Here is a 16,335-nt window from a genome sequence, read left to right as displayed (position 1 = left end):
GTCTAGGCATGTAGACACAAAACTGTTAGATATGTCACATCCTCAATGGGAATCACAACAATTAGATTGTTTTATGACATGAATGCAATCTCTTATAGTTATACTGGGAAACAGAGATATTAAAATTTTACATTTTTTTTTATTAGCTAAAGTCACACAGCTTATTCTGCTGTAAAAAAAAGTATAACAACAATAACAATAGGCAGAAATGTAACACGTGACTACCATAGCACTATTAACATTTTAGCTTTTCCAAATTTTACCTTGAATTCAAGGAAGAAATGAGTAAAAATAAAATGTAAGCACATATTCATTACATACCTATGGTATACAAACCTGTCTGCAAGAAGCTTACAGATTAGTAAACATCACATGCTCAATGTGTACTTATTTAATCAACCCTTGGAGCATTTAAAAAAAGACTAGATACACATTGGAAGCTTAAGGATTAGGAAACTCATTCCATTAATTACTATCCCACATCCTATCACATGATCAGCATGTTTGAAATTTACCTCTCTGTCTGTTAAACTGACGACCCCGGACACCTTGTCTCAATGTTGTCTGAAGTCTTACTCGTCTGAAAGGCTTTGGCTGACTACTGCTGGTATCTAAGAAAAGCATTAATACACAAGAAAGCAAGTTAATAAACAAGAAAGCAGTTATAGTGACAAAAACTAATTACTAAATGAATGAATGGATAAAAAGGCAGAGGTGTCCACTGCTTTCAATATTTAAATGTTTGTTTTTTAACAAGGGACATTTAGCAAACAAAAAAAGTAAAAAAATTTTCTCTGACTTTTTTCATTTATTCACTCTACTAACTTAATAATAAATATTTACTTGGTGCCTATCCATGTATCAGACACTATGCTAGGGGTTGGGGAATACAATGGGAAACAAAATACCACATCCCTCAGGAAACAACAGTCCATTACAATATAACACGAGTCATATCTGACTCCTTTCTTTTCCAGACACCCCCAATCCAATCACTGGCAAATCTTGCAAGCTCTAATTTAAATACATATCCCAAATCTGACTACTTCTCACAACCCTGACTCTACCATCCTATCTAAAATATCACCATCTTTACCGTGAATTACTGCAATATTCTCCAAACTTTCTCTTTGTTTCTCTCCATTACTCACTTTCAGTTGCTTCTCTACACAGTGGCCAAACTGATACTGTTAAGTCTTTAAATCAGATCATGTCACCACCCTGTCTGAAGCCCTCCAAAAACCTGCTACATTCATGAAAGCCACCAAAGAAACTCCAATGGTCTACTAGATCCCCCCCGCCCTCCCGCACCGTTATCTCCTGCTAGTCTCTGTCCTTACTGTGCTCCAGCCACACAGGCCTCCTTCCTGACCCTGAACACATCACACTGCTGCCTTATGGACTTTGCATCTACTATTTCTCTCATCCTGAAACACCTGCCCCTCAATAGTGGCACAGCTTCACTCCCTTTACCTCTTTCAGGTCTTTCCTTAAACATCACTTTCTTAGTAACATTTTTGTAAAATTGCCTGGCACCTGGTAGGCACTTAAGTATTTGCTGACCAAATGCATAATTGCTCAGATGGGGAGGTTTCATGTTTTATGTTATCAAATAAATTTAAAAACACCTCAATTTCATATTATACTGTAAAAGGGAACAAGAACCATATTTTCTTATGCAAGCTCTGGTTAAGATATAACTAGTGCCATTTCTCCTGTTGAGGAAAGACAATTTGCATGGGACATCAGAATATAACTGGGGGCACAGAACTTCAGTTATTGTATTATATTAATAATATTATTGTTTTTATAATAACTACGACAGCTACAATTTTTTGAGCCTTACTGTGTGTAAAGCATTAGTTATATAATTTACATACATTATTTCTAATCTTGACTGCAAGATGAGTTATGAATGTCTATATTTCACAATGAAGTGGGCAGAGCTTTAAAGTTACTAGCTATTAAAAGGCAGATACAGGATCTGAACCTGGGGATGGTGGCTAACAGGTTGATGTGTCACAGAAAAGCAGCTGAAAAGGAGAAGAGATCTTGAGATAGGAAAGTTCCATGATTGAAAAAAGTAGTAACTGAGAAGGTCCTCCATAAAACCTGAAGGTTCCATGACAGAGTCTGGGGATTACAGTTATAAACAATTTAAAATGAAAATAATCAGAGTAGATGACTGAATATATATTTCTTCAATAGTAAAAGTAATTCCCTACCTAAAAACTCTGAAATAGATAAGCTAGTATAGTGTACTGTTTAAGGGTAGAGTCTCTGGAGTCAAACTTCTTGACTCCTGGTTTGCCCATTATTTACTAGCTATGTGACTTTGAAGGAATTATGCAATATTTCTGTGACTTAGTTTCCATTCCTATGAAATGGGGATGTGTGCTTACCACATTGGGTTGGTATGAGAATTAAATGAGTAAATACAGGTAAAGGGCTTAGAATACTGTCTGATACACTGTAAGTGCTCAAAAAGTGTTAATTATTTTCTAAAAAGTACTGCAAAAATAAGTTTTATTCCAAGAAAGATACATAAAATAGCCCTTTTCAAAGTTAACTTCAAAAACGTGAAAAACCAAACTTTAAAACTATTTATGTCAGTAAATTTCAAATATATATTTTTTTATTTTGAAGCAATGGGCCTCCCAGCCCTCAACCCTCCATATCAAATCTCATATAGAACCTAAGATGTAGAAGAAATAAAAAAGGAGCTGCTTTGGTTCAAACACAGGGAGGAGGCCTGGAGTACTACTCCTTAGCTTCCCTCCTAATAACCCATCCCTCACAGCCCCAATAGCACCTCTAGTATAACTAATTCCCTTTAACATAAACCAAGTTCCTTTCAATAAAATTAAATTTCCCTTTTAAATGAAGCATTTTAAAAGTCAAGGAAAAAAGAATTACCAATTATTACTTATAGAACAGTGTCTTTTGCAAACAAGTTTGATGTATAAAAGCTATACTGTAGTCAAGAGCAGGAACTTACCTACAGAAGAACTGGAAGGAGGGTCCTGGCTGGTGGAAGGAAGATCTGACTCATCAGATGCCTGAACAGGCTCTTCTTCCTGCTGGCTATCAATTTCAAGGCCTGCTTCTGAACTAATACTAAGAAAGGAAAACAAAAATTGATTAGAAAATACAAACCTGATCCTAGAATGTATCCTAAATTGTTTCCAAACTTTTTTTTTCAATACAGTCTACCATTTAAATAATCCAGAGCTCCCCTCCAATTCAAAACTGCAGACTCTGGTATTGATAATCATATATTTTTTTAAAAGGCAGGGGAAAAAGAGAGCTCAAGTTCCGTTTTCCTTACTCCTTTTCTCACTACAACATGTTCCAATTTTAACTGTTTTTTTTCCTCTTTTTTGCTGTTGTTTTTTTGTTTTTTCTTTTTGACAAAAGATGTTCACATTCTTGATATTCACAGGAGACACATTAGCCACATTTTTATAAATTGCCAAACAACTTTCTAGGAAAGCAGAGTACTAAAATAATTCACAACAGTCACAACTATTAATAATATATCACTATTTCACCATGGTCTCCAGCCCTGATGAGATAGGCTAGGGTAGGTGAATTCCTGGCTCAAAGCTAGAACTCCATCTCTTTCTCTCTCCGGTTCAAAGCACATCAAAAAGCAAGTGAGGGAGATAAGAGTATAAGAATAACTTGAATATGCTCCAGTTTTTATCATCTGCAAACTTCAGTACACTTATTAATAACAATGTACCTGAAAGATACCTCTCATGACTGTTAAATTTGAGAAGAACTGGTGAAGTGCAGCCTACACAAGTTATTTTAACATGTTCAAAGTCTGAGCTTTCTCATTTGTAAAATGGAGATAATATTTTGCAGAGATACAGTGTGGGTTAGAAATGACATATATAAAATGACCTGCATACATGGTATGGAATTAAAGGAAGCTAGTATTTTCAGCAGAGTCTGTAACTTCCCCCAAATTAAGTACCACTGTGTTAGAGGCATAATAATAGACCTACATATTAGGATTGGCCTGTAATTACACTAAGAAAATGTTGCTAAATAAATCAAAACCTCTGAGCTCTACCTAGGAAATCTGGGTTCTACTTCTAGATATGCTTCTGACTATGAAGCATCCCATCTTTTTTTATTTTATAAAGAATCAGCTTCTACCTTGAAAGTTAAATTTGTCCAAGACCACTGTCCAGTGGTTCTTTCCATTAAATTACTCCACCTCCTTTGGTTTAAAAAAATCCGGATGATTTGCTATGAAATTCTTTTGTTAAACTTTATATAAACAAAAGTGACAAAAGTCACTGATGTGACTGTGTTTAAAAACATACTCAGGTCTTGAAGATTTCTAATTTTTAAGAAGTCAGTGTTTCAGACCAAGTTCTAAATGCACTTAAATAAAAAATAGGTGAGGTTTGCTTGAGAGCCCACTACTAAATGGAAAAGTGAGTCATTTTCTAATATTTCCTAATTTTCACAGAAAGACTTCTTGCTTGGGGAATAGTTCAAGCAGCTACATTAATGGAAGGGTACCAGTGATTTTAAAAAATACTTTGTTCTAGAATGCATCATGAATTTTCAAGGCGATAACCATTTTAAAAATTGTCTTCTGTAATAACAATGTCTAAGTCTTAAAATACATTATTTTGTGCAAAAATTAGTTTTCCAAAATATATGGCTTTGCTTACTTTTGTAATAGGATGCTATTGAAAATACAGTTCAAGAGACTGTTGCTTCCTGGCTTAAAAAAAAAATGTAGAAGTCTGACAAGTTTAAGAAAGTAAAAATTACAAGGTAAACATTTACCCTTCAGATTCTGCCTCCACAAATACTTCATCTCCATCATCACCTGTTGCTGTTTCATTTGTTGTGGATAAAGTGCCAGTAGATGTTGTCACCATTGGAACAGACTGAGAAGCATGCTCTGAGGCATCAGAGGTGGTACTCTCAGTAAATACGGTCACTTGAAAATGAAAAGACCAGAAAAGCAATGAAAACTTTAACTTTGTGGTTTCCCTAATTTATAGCTAGAAGATATATCACAGGTTTCCATTTTACCAATAAAATACATAATCTACTGATCTGCCTTTGATACCTACCTGGGGCTGCTACTTGTAGAGGAGTAGTAGGAACACTTCTGCCACCTGACTCCTCTTCATGAGCTAGGAAGAGGGGAGTTTCATACATTCCCAAACCTAAAGATAAATCTGAATATTAATGATTGAAAGAACAAAATACTGTCAATATCCCAGATATCTAAAAGAAAAAAAACTAATTAGTGGAGACACACACCTTTGTTGAAACCCACAATTAGCCCATCAAGCAAAAAATTCCTCAAAAATGTAAATACGATTAAAATGTATCCTTTAAGCTCCTTGACACTAATTTAAGTACCCTAAAAAAAAAAACCAGCTAAAGTGCTCTTATAGTTTCATACAAGCTAACTTTACTGAGTGCCCAGCTATGAACTAGGCACTATGTTTGAATCTACTCTTCACCCAAACTGCAAGGTATTATTAGCCTTTTTGCTAAAGAAACTGAATTTCAAAGACGTTAACTTTCCCAAAGTTACTAGTAAAGTGGTAGCATTCCAATTTAAGCCTAGATCTGACTTCTAAGTCTTGGAAGTGTCCTATAATAAAGCCACATAAAAGTTTGAATTTCTCTGAAGTCTACTCACAATTTCCCATTTCTAGAGGGAAGCGGTGTTAGACGTAACATCCTAAACCACCAGGGACTAAGATGTAGTGCATGACTTACATGAGGGCTGCAGATCAGTCTTTAGTTTGGGGCTTATTATTAAAACAGTATGCATTCCCTATTCACTTACAAAATGCCATAACAGCTTCCCAGAAATACAGAGGGTTCTATGAATGCCAACCAATGATTAAAAGGCAATTAATTCCAGAAATAGCATCATTCATGTCCAAATAACCAACTGCTATCACTTAATTTAGGGGTCATTTTATTCCACATAATTTTAATATTTTATTTTTCTTATTTTTAATGCTAATGGAAAATATCTAACTAGTTTTATACACTTAACTGGGAACATTAAATGTCAAAGTAAACAAAAAACATGCTGCATTTCTTCCAACAACTTTAAAATGGATGGTAGTACCTATGTACATTTATCAGCACAACAAATATTCCTGATACTATACTAGGAGCCAAAAGAGAAACAAATGTAAAAGCTGGTCACTATACTCAAACTGAAAACTTTGTTGGAAAGACGAATATATAAAGCAGTGTTTAATAAGTAGTAAATATAGCTTTTTCCATAAATTAGGATAAGGATTATTTAGATATAAACTTTTTTATATTAATATTTGCTCACTTAAAAAATATTATGTCAGAACAGCTTATTACCAAATACCTGCAAATCCAGGAGGGCTAAGCTATTATTTAGCTATTTACCTCCTTGAGAAGCAAGTTGGCCAAGATCAGAGTGACTAGAACTCGTTTGTGGCATGTCTTCAGGTGGCCCAAACCGGAATCTAGGAACACCAGCAACCTGTGGGGAACTAAATAGATAAAAACTAATTTAAGATGACATTTAAAGTCACCATGTTTAAACAGCAATGATGGAAAGAATATAGGAAGAAGGAAGAATAAACATAAAGTTGGAAGAAAACAGTCTGAAAATAAAGTTGATGAAAGAATTCTCACTTATGAAAATATTTTCAAAATATCAGTTGTCAAGAATTTAGCAATAACATGAATTAGGATTCATATTATGTGATTTATATATACATGGTTTATACATAAATAGCTCTCCACTCTCCTGAACTATGCCTCACATTTCTCGAATCTGTTAGAAATCTCTAGGTAGATATACTGAAAGCAACATATGAGACATAACAAAAAAAGAATAGTCATGAAAAGAGTTCTTAGTTTTCAATGTTTAGTCAGATAAATCAGGTCACCTCTCAAGCCCATTTCTTATGTGAAAGAATTCACTAGATGGCTCCCAAGGTGTAGAAAAAAATTTAATATTAGATGGCTAGAAATTTGTTTTCATCCTAATAACACTACCATCCATCCTTCTGCCCATAATCCAGGATATAAAATAGCAATCTCTCTCTCTTTGCCCACTCCTTACCCTAACCTTCCTTGGCTAGCCAGCTACTGATGTTTTTTGGTTGGTGCATTTAGTCCATTTACATTCAAGGTAATTATCGATAGGTATGTTCCTATTACCATTTTCTTAATTGTTTTGGTTTTGTTTCTGTAGGTCCTTTTCTTCTCTTATGTTTCCCACTTACAGAAGTTCCTTTAGCATTTGTTGTAAGGCTGGTTTGGTGGTGCTGAATTCTCTTAGCTCTTGCTTGTCTATAAAGCTTTTGATTTCTCCGTCGAATCTGAATGAGATCCTTGCTGGGTAGAGTATTCTTGGCTGTAGGTTCTTCCCTGTCATCACTTGAAATATATCGTGCCACTCCCTTCTGGCTTGTAGAGTTTCTGCTGAGAAATCAGCTGTTAACCTGATGAGAATTCCCTTGTATGTTATTCGTCGTTTTTCCCTTGTTGCTTTTAATAACTTTTCTCTGTCTTTAATTTTTGTCAGTTTGACTACTATATGTCTTGGTGTTTCTCCTTGGGTTTATCCTGCCTGGGACTCTGTGCTTCCTGGACTTGGGTAGCTATTTCCTTTCCCATGTTAGGGAAGTTTTCAACTATAATCTCTTCCAGTATTTTCTCAGGTCCTTTCTCTCTCTCTCTTCTCCTTCTGGGACCCCTATAATGCAAATGTTGGTGCATTTAACGTTGTCCCAGAGGTCTCTTATGCTGTCTTCAGTTCTTTTCATTCTTTTTTCTTTATTCTTTTCCGCATCAGTGATTATCACCATTCTGTCTTCCAGGTCACTTATTCGTCCTTCTGCCTCCGTTAATCTGTTATTGGTTCCTTCTAGTGTATTTTTCATTTCACTTATTGTGTTGCATATCTCTGTTTGTTTGTTCTTTAATTCTTCTAGGTCTTTGGTAAACTTTTCTTGCAACTTTTCGATCTTTGCATCCAATCTTTTTTCAAAGTCTTGGATCATCTTCACCATTATTATTCTGAATTCTTTTTCTGGAATAGTGCCTATCTCCTCTTCATTTAGTTGTTTTTCTGGTGTTTTATCTTGTCCCTTCATCTGGTACAAAGTCTTTTGCCTTTTCATTTTCTCTTTCTGTGGCTGTGATTTTCAGTTCCACAAGTTGAAATGCTGCTGATACTGCTTGATTCTGCTGTCTGCCCTCTTGTGGAAGAAGCTGTCTAGGAGGATTGTGAGTACTTCCTGATGGGAAGGACTGATAGTGGGTTGGGCTGGGTGGGCGGAGCTCAGCAAAACTTTAATCCAATTTGGTGGGTGGAGCTCAGTGACACTTTAATCTGCTTGTTTGCCAATGGGTGGGGCTGTGTTCCCACCCTGCTGGTCGTTTGGCCTGAGGTGACCCAGCACTGGAGCCTACAGGCTCTTTGGTGGAGCTAATGGTGGACTCTGGGAGGGCTCACGCCAATGAGCACTTCTCAGAACCCCTGCTGCCAGTGCCCCTGTCTCCTCGGTGAGCCACAGCTGCCCCCCACCTCTGCAGGCAACCCTCCAACACCAGCAGGTAGGTCTGGTTCAGTCTCCTATGGGGTCACTGCTCCTTCCCTCTGGGTCCTGGTGAGCACAGTTTTTTGTGTGCCCTCCAAGAGTGGAGTCTCCATTTCTCCCAGTCCTGTGGAGGTCCTACAATCAAATCCCGCTGGCTTTCAAAGTCTGATTCTCTGGGGATTCCTCCTCCCGTTGCTGGACCCCCAGGTAAGGAAGCCTGACGTGGGGCTCAGAACCCTCAGGACTTCTGCGGTATAACTGTCTTCCAGCTTGTGAGTCACCCACCCAGCATTTATGGGATTTGATTTTAACGTGATTGTACCCCTCCTACCGTCTCACTGCGGCTTCTCCTTTGTCTCTGGATGTGGGGTGGGTTTTTTTTGGTGAGTTCCAGTGTCTTTCTGTCGATGGTTGCTCAGCAGTTAGTTGTAATTCCGGTGCTCTTGCAAGAGGGAGCGAGCGCACATCCTCCTACTCCGCCATCTTGATCACTAATGATATTTATGGATTATACCTCGGTAATAACTTCTGAATCTATTTTCTTTTCTGTTTCACACTATAGGTTTAGTTAAGGACAGTCCCTTTCACTTTTTAAGCCTATCTCCATAAGTTATTCTTCTATGAGAAGGACCATAAATTCTTCTGTGTTATGTGAGAATGCTGTCAATTGGCTGGCACTCAGCAATTCTTTAGGAGTGAGTCTGTTTCTGACTGGCTGACTTTCAGAAGGGTGGGGCTGACACTGATCAGTTGGCTTATAAAACTGTGTTAGCTGAGGTGAGTTGCGGTTAACTGAGCAAGCTTAAGACTGGTTCTGATGGCAACGTTACCACATACCACATAAAAATCAATCATTCCCCAAGCCTATAGAAACATTTTTATTCTATTCTTGAAGTACATCCTGTCATGCAACTGACACTTCAGCCACAATTAAATATGTGGAAAGCCTTTTTATCCTTTAAAAGGAGTTGTATAGCACAAGAGTTAAAATAGGTTCTAGAGCCAGACTGGTTTGAAATAAAAAAACTGCTACTTCCTAGCTGTCTGACCTCTAGCAAATTTGTTAACATTTCTGTGCTTCCTTATCTGTAAATGAAACAATAGTATCTATTCTCATAGTTATGAAGATTAAATAAATTGATTCATGGGAATGTTCAGTAAGTTTTAGCTATTTTTTCCCAAGACTCAATTTAACATTGTCCCCATTAAGTCCTCAGATTCTTTTCCCCTAAGTGTTGGAATAAATCACTCCTTCATTTATATAAACGACTGTTGCTTATGCCTCTGTTCTTCTAGATTGTTTAGGTTATCGTTAGTTATGCATATGCTTAGCTTTCACAATATTATCCATCATGATCACTGTAATTACCAATACCTTCACCAACATCTATAAAGCATTTACTATGTGCCAGGCGATATTATAAACATGTTAGCATAAATTCATTTAATTCTCACAACTTATGAGGTAAGAACTATTGTATTATTATTCTCGTTAATAAAATGGAGATACTCAGGAACAGAGAACCCAGTAAGCAGTACAGCTAGGTTTCAAACCCAGACATTCTAATTTAAAGTCCATGCTCTTAGCCATCATTATACTACCTTTACATTTCAAATTCCTGATGGCAGTAACTGTATTTCATTCATCTCTGTGTAATTTTCCCCAACACTACACCCTCAACTCTCCTTATTTTCAAGTGCTTAGTACACAGCATAGGACTTAACGAATAATGAATCAATCAAATGTAAAAAGTTAACAGGGAAACAGGAAGAATTTGATTAGTCACAAAGTATGTTTCTCTCATTAACTTACTGAATTGCCTCAGCAAATCCATCAGTGCGATGTGGCACCACAAGAGTTGGGGTACTTGGAACTGTTCTATCTTCATCATCAAAAAAATGCTGCTGCTAAAAAGACAGAAAACAAGTACTAAACAGGCATGACAGGAGCATATGTATGGACTATACAGACAACTGCTGAACAAATGAATGACTTTTACACAACAGGTAGGTACGTACCATGCCACCTATTCCTGGAGTCAACTGAAGCCCACGTCCTACAGACTGCCTCCGAGTCATTTGAATTCTCTATGTCAAGAAAGGAATTTCATTCAAGGAAAAACACCAAATATTAACAGACACAGCAGGTAATAAAATAACTGAAATCTTGGCAGGTAATGTAATCACTGAGATTTTTCTTAGGAAAAACTGCTACAATGTTGTACCAGTACTAAAAAAATCCATTTTGTAAATAGTGACATGTTTTTAATTTATACATAGACTATAATATTAAGCAACAGACAAATATTTTATTAACCAATAGATAATATTAACCAGTATGAGAAACCAAACTCTGATCCTATGTTATTTGTAAGTAACTAATTTAGTTCCTATCTCCTTCATTTAGGTGTTAGTAAGTATCCTTTGGATCTTACAGCGTAATTATCCTTTGGAGTTCAAACAGCAGTACTGACTACTTGTAAATTGTTTCCCAATTTAGAAAATCCTAAATTGATAGTTGGTATACTTTGCAGGATCCATAAACAATCCCTATAAGACTTTATATTTTCAGAAAAGGAGATTATCTTCACCAGTGGTATTTTAGTAGAATGTACACTTGACAGTGTTTAGTACACTACACAGTTAAGACACAACCTACATGATTAATACAGTCTTTGTACTTTTCCTGCTGTTTCTACAACAGCTTCTGATTAGAGATGTCCAATCCTACTACAAAGAATGTTACATGTAAAGGGTTATGCACACTTTCATGAACTTCAAAAGTGGATATTAATATGTGTGATTGCAAAAAAAAATAAGAGGAAAAAAGTGCTGTTAAGCAGAACAGAAATTTCATTAAAAAAAAAGTGCACTTTAGAGAAAGAACCCTTCAAGACAAATGGTGGTCAGCTGCTGAAATACATTTTATTTTAATTAAAATCCAAGAAAATTTTCTCTTTTAACCTGTAGAAAGTGAGCAGACTTTTATTCTCTATGAATATAATCATTTCAATTTATACACAACTTTAATAAGCCTTGCCTTTCCAAAGTTCACTTCATCTATGAAGTAAATTGCTGCCATATTTCAGGGAAAAGAATTCAGAGATTAGTTTCATTTCAAACGTTTTATAAAAATATAACCAAAACATTAAAAAGTTCACTTAATTTCTGGGGAAAAACAAATAGCTAATGGAAAGAAAAGGAGAAAAAGCCAACATTTTTTAAAGTAAAATTTTCAGAATGACTAGTACTTTTAATACCTGAACTGGTGGCCCCAACTCTTGAGGTGGAGCATGAATGGTCAGTCTTGGGGGAAGTGGGTGTGGTGGGCGTCTAGGTGACTGAGGTGCTCGAGGTGTCTGTCTTTCAGATGCTGATGATGGCTGTTGTTCCCTAGAAATCTCCTGGGAGAAAGAGGACTCTGCAGTACCAGTATTCCCTTCACCTACAGGAAGAGAGAAGCTTACTTTGAACTACTATGTTTACCACAAAGTAACTTCGATAATCCCTAGAAGTATAAATCTTAGAACTAGAAATGTTCACCTAACTGATATTTTCAGAAAAAAAGTAGTGAGGTGTGGCAGACCTAGAGATAATGGGTGTGCAATTAACAGTTGTATGACCTTAGCAAGTCCCTTCTATTTCTTTGGTTGGTTAATGGAACAAAAATGTAACCTACAAGAAACATTTTTCTTAAGATTTCAAATAATGGACATAAAGCACCTTAGCTTAACACATGATAAAATAAACATTTAATAAATTTTGGCTCATATTATTAAAATAGGCAAATTACCTAAAGATCAGACCACTAAGTTATTAGTATTACACTCAACAGGGTGAAGGAGATTTAGGAAAAAGCCTTACAATAACACTTTCATACTGTGGTTTTCCTAAATTTTGAATTTCAATGGCCCTTCAGATGTCTAGGTCTTCTACATACAAAGTACAACAACAGAAACGAAAAGTTGAAAAGCGTATCAGTTTAGTAGTTTAAAAGTCTGAGGTTTAGAATCAGATTCCAGCTCTAACACTTACAGCTATGTGACCTTGGTTGTATCACTTTGCTTCTGCTTCTCTGATTCTTCACTGGTGCCTAAATCTGATAGGCTTATTAAGAATTAAATAATTCAGTACAAGTGCAGTTGCTCAGCAAAAGCACTTTTTTATAACTACTGGCAAGGTAACAAATCCATCCACTAACTTAAAATTATCTAGACTACTAGGCATATTTTTGCTTGATTGTAAAAAAAGAAAAGAAAAGTCTCCAACAAGTATTCAATGAGCACCTGTTATATGTTTTGTACCTAGGAAAATACCTATGAACACCTGCCCTCACAGGACTGAGCTTTGAGTGATAATACATAAAGAGGCAAAAATTTTCCCTCTATAACCCAATTATGTAACACCAAAAAAAGGTGTTTCTTACATCCATAAAACATTTTAGAAAATGTAAATTATTACAATTAATCTCTCTCAGCTCCTTATCTCCATTAAAAAGCAACATTATTCTTCATTATATGGTTCAATATTCATTAGCTAATTTTTCTCATAAAAAATTTAAAAATTGAGAAGACTGCCTACCTTTGTTTTCCCTAATTCAAACAAGCATACAATTTGCACTTTTAAATACACAGCCCTACAGAGAAACTCAGATATACTGTTTTCCCACTAGTCTACATACATCAAGTTTTTTATTATATTAATAGTAATGATTTTGGTTCAGTATTATCTGTAAAACCAGAATATCACACCAGATGACCAACAATTAAAAAATATTTTAAAACGATTCTAAAATAAAATTATCTTCTATGAATTCTGTAATTCTTTACTGCCTACAACAATTCAGCTGACCTCCAGGACTCATCCTTTCAAGAATTAACAAAAGGCAGGCTATACTGATGAAAAAATTTTTTATTCACTGGAAAACCGGACAACACTGCAAAACTCCTATACCAACAAATCTTGAAACATGTAGCTTGATTAGACTGACCTCTTCTGGTTGTGAACTGCTGTTACTGCTATTAGAAGTCCCTGATCTAATTTTCCACTTAAAAGCAGCAGCAACACATGACATTTACAATACTTTATAAGTTTAAAATTTTTGAATCTTACAGCAGTCCAATGAGGTAGAAAAAATAGTATAATGACTACATTTCAGATATAAACATATTATGAGAATAATAGTGACAAAGCAAGAACAAGAGCCAATCTTTTGCTTACCAGTTTACTAACCTAGTTTTATTACCTATGTGAAAATTAAGTGCAGTCCTAGTTTAGAAAATGTTAGATTAAAATATTAAATTAATTAAATTAAAATATTAGAAGTGTTCAATTTAAAAAGGGACTTAAGAAAAACAAAACATAACAAAAGAAAAAACCAAATCTCACCACTGTTTTGAGAATCAGCTGCTCTCTGATTACTTTCACCTCCACCCATACTTTCTTCTGTTTCTGTACCTGGATCAGTCCCATCACCACCCTAAAAACAAAATATGAACGCTAAATGCAAATAAATCAAGTAATTATCTTAAAAAATTAACCAAACCAAACCACAGCAGAAACAAACAAAAATCCAAAGACATGAAAAATTGTAGTGTTCTGAGAACACAGGCCTTTTTACATTCTTGAAAAACAATACTAAGCAAGTTCTTAAGGAAAACTGATGGTCAAAATCCTAGCCAGTTACCTCAGCATCATCAGCTTCATATCCATCGTTGCCGTCTGCACTACCAGTGCCTTCATTACTGTCTTCACCCTCGTCTCCCATCCCTGTGTCATCTTCATCATCATCATCTTCTTCCTCATCTTCTTCATAATCCTAGTAAAAAATCCCCAAGTATAAAGAAAGATCTAGGACATGGGACACATGTTCTGCATATCTTGGTACCATGGTCAGAAATTTAAGTGACACATCACTGACCAGGATACAGGAGTTGTCCTGAGACTTGTATGGGATTACTTCAGGGGCAGGAAGTATCAAAACTGTGAAGCTTACTGGAATTAGTATAGTAACAATCAACTCTGAATTCTAACTATTCGTATGAGATCAATTCAAAGATTAGAGCTCCCAGACGTCCACAGAATGTCAAGTGGTCCACTTTAATTCTAAATTTCAAATATGGCATTGAATAAGAAAATGGTGAAATTATACTATACTATGAGCTTTTAAAACACATAGTTTGATTAATAAAAGAATCTAAAAATGAGAAGCTGTCAATATAGGATTAACTCCCAAAATAAAATGCAAAGTTTCACTAAGAATATGTTTTAATTATCATGACACCTCAATTTCTTTTGAAAAGAACCATGAGGGCTCCACAAGAAAAAAAAAAAAATCTTTTTATTTCCAGCAACCTTTGCTTACAATTAAATCTACAGTCATTTATCAGTGAGACTTGAAATCAATTAATCTAACAAATTTAACATATTTTTTTAAAACTTATTTATTTGTTTATTTATTATTGGCTGCACTGGGTCTTCGTTGCTGCACATGGGTTTTCTCTAGTTGTGGCGAGCAGTGGCTACTCTTCGTTGCTGTGCACAGGCTTCTCATTGCAGTGGCTTCTCTTGTTGCAGACCCCAGGCACGTGGGCTTCAGCAGTTGTGGCTTGTGGGCCCTAGAGAGCAGGCTCAGTGGTTGCGGTGCACGGGCTTAGTTGCTCCTCAGTATGTTGGATCTTCTCGGCCCAGCCCAGGGATTGAACCTGTGTCCCCTGCATTGGCAGGTGGATTCTTCACCACTGTGCCACCAGGGAAGTCCCGAATTTTAACAAATCTTAAAGGATTTAGTAATCATTAAAAAAAAAAAATGAGATTTTCCATCACTTGTTCTATGCAAAATTATATATATAAAATGTTAATAAAATTATATATAAAATGTTAATAAAATTATATAAAATGTTAAATTCAGACCTAATTAGGATAAAAGAAAAGCAAAATAATTGATCTAAAGTGATGTGGAATCAGAATTTACTGGCCGATGTATTAGTAATCCCAAGGATTTCAGCATTTCATCCAGCAGTTTAAAACAATAAATGATTTCAAACCAAATTTACCTCATGTTCCCCATCATTTTCATCATCATCCTCCTCCTCATCGTCACTGTCAATTACAATGACATCATCTCCTTTGCCTTGACCATCTTGGGATGAAATCGTTTGTTGCTCTGACTGAAGAGGTCCAAGGTCTGTTTGTGGAGATCCAGAGGTTTCTTCACTGTCTTCCATTGGAGGATAATCTCCCTGGGTGACTCCCTTTAACAGTAAAAAATAAATGAAAAAATAAACAAATATTTAAGTCAAGTATACTTAATCAGTGACATACTGTAGATACAAGTAAAAGGTAAGGAATACTTATGGACTACTAGAATTTTATTTTTAAAAATATGGTTTCCAAAGCAGAATTAATTTAAAATAAATGCTTTGGGTTTCTTTACCGTCTTCCTATAGAAGAATTATTATAAATCCCACTGGGTAACATTACAGTAAAAAAGAGAAAAAATACTTTATACACACACACACACACACACACACACACACACACACACACACACAGTATGTCAAAACTACCAGTGTGGTATTGTAGATGAGTGTTGTCCATCAGAAATAATGTGAGCCACAACACACTTCACGTATGTAATTTAAAATTTTTTAGCAGTCATAAAAAAAAGGTGAAATCAATTTCATAATCTTAATATAGCCAAAAATTATTTCAACATGTAAATCAATATAAAAATTATTAATCC

At 35.6% G+C, this 16,335-nt stretch overlaps 1 protein-coding gene across 3 annotated transcripts in view; it reads right to left on the bottom strand.

The window, feature by feature from the left end:
• The window catches only part of TPR (translocated promoter region, nuclear basket protein), a 60,990-nt gene that overhangs the window by 308 nt on the left and 44,347 nt on the right, over positions 1-16,335 (bottom strand). Inside the window, exons 40-50 of one of the 3 annotated variants that reach the window (XM_057726343.1) lie at positions 15,647-15,844; positions 14,278-14,409; positions 13,980-14,070; positions 11,852-12,036; positions 10,611-10,679; positions 10,405-10,499; positions 6,424-6,530; positions 5,106-5,201; positions 4,813-4,969; positions 2,999-3,117; positions 516-611 (exon numbers count right to left, since the gene is read on the bottom strand). In XM_057726343.1, the coding sequence (XP_057582326.1) occupies positions 516-611; positions 2,999-3,117; positions 4,813-4,969; positions 5,106-5,201; positions 6,424-6,530; positions 10,405-10,499; positions 10,611-10,679; positions 11,852-12,036; positions 13,980-14,070; positions 14,278-14,409; positions 15,647-15,844 (1,345 nt within the window). Of the gene's footprint in view, positions 1-515; positions 612-2,998; positions 3,118-4,812; positions 4,970-5,105; positions 5,202-6,423; positions 6,531-10,404; positions 10,500-10,610; positions 10,680-11,851; positions 12,037-13,979; positions 14,071-14,277; positions 14,410-14,438; positions 15,367-15,646; positions 15,845-16,335 lie in introns of those variants that run through there. The other 2 variants (XM_057726342.1, XM_057726344.1) reach the window with 2 other exon arrangements.

This window comes from Hippopotamus amphibius, chromosome 3 (genome assembly GCF_030028045.1).
Source record: "Hippopotamus amphibius kiboko isolate mHipAmp2 chromosome 3, mHipAmp2.hap2, whole genome shotgun sequence".
NCBI lineage: Eukaryota > Metazoa > Chordata > Mammalia > Artiodactyla > Hippopotamidae > Hippopotamus > Hippopotamus amphibius.
Note: the sequence above shows the minus strand (reverse complement) of the source record. Positions and strands in the feature narration are given on the sequence as shown.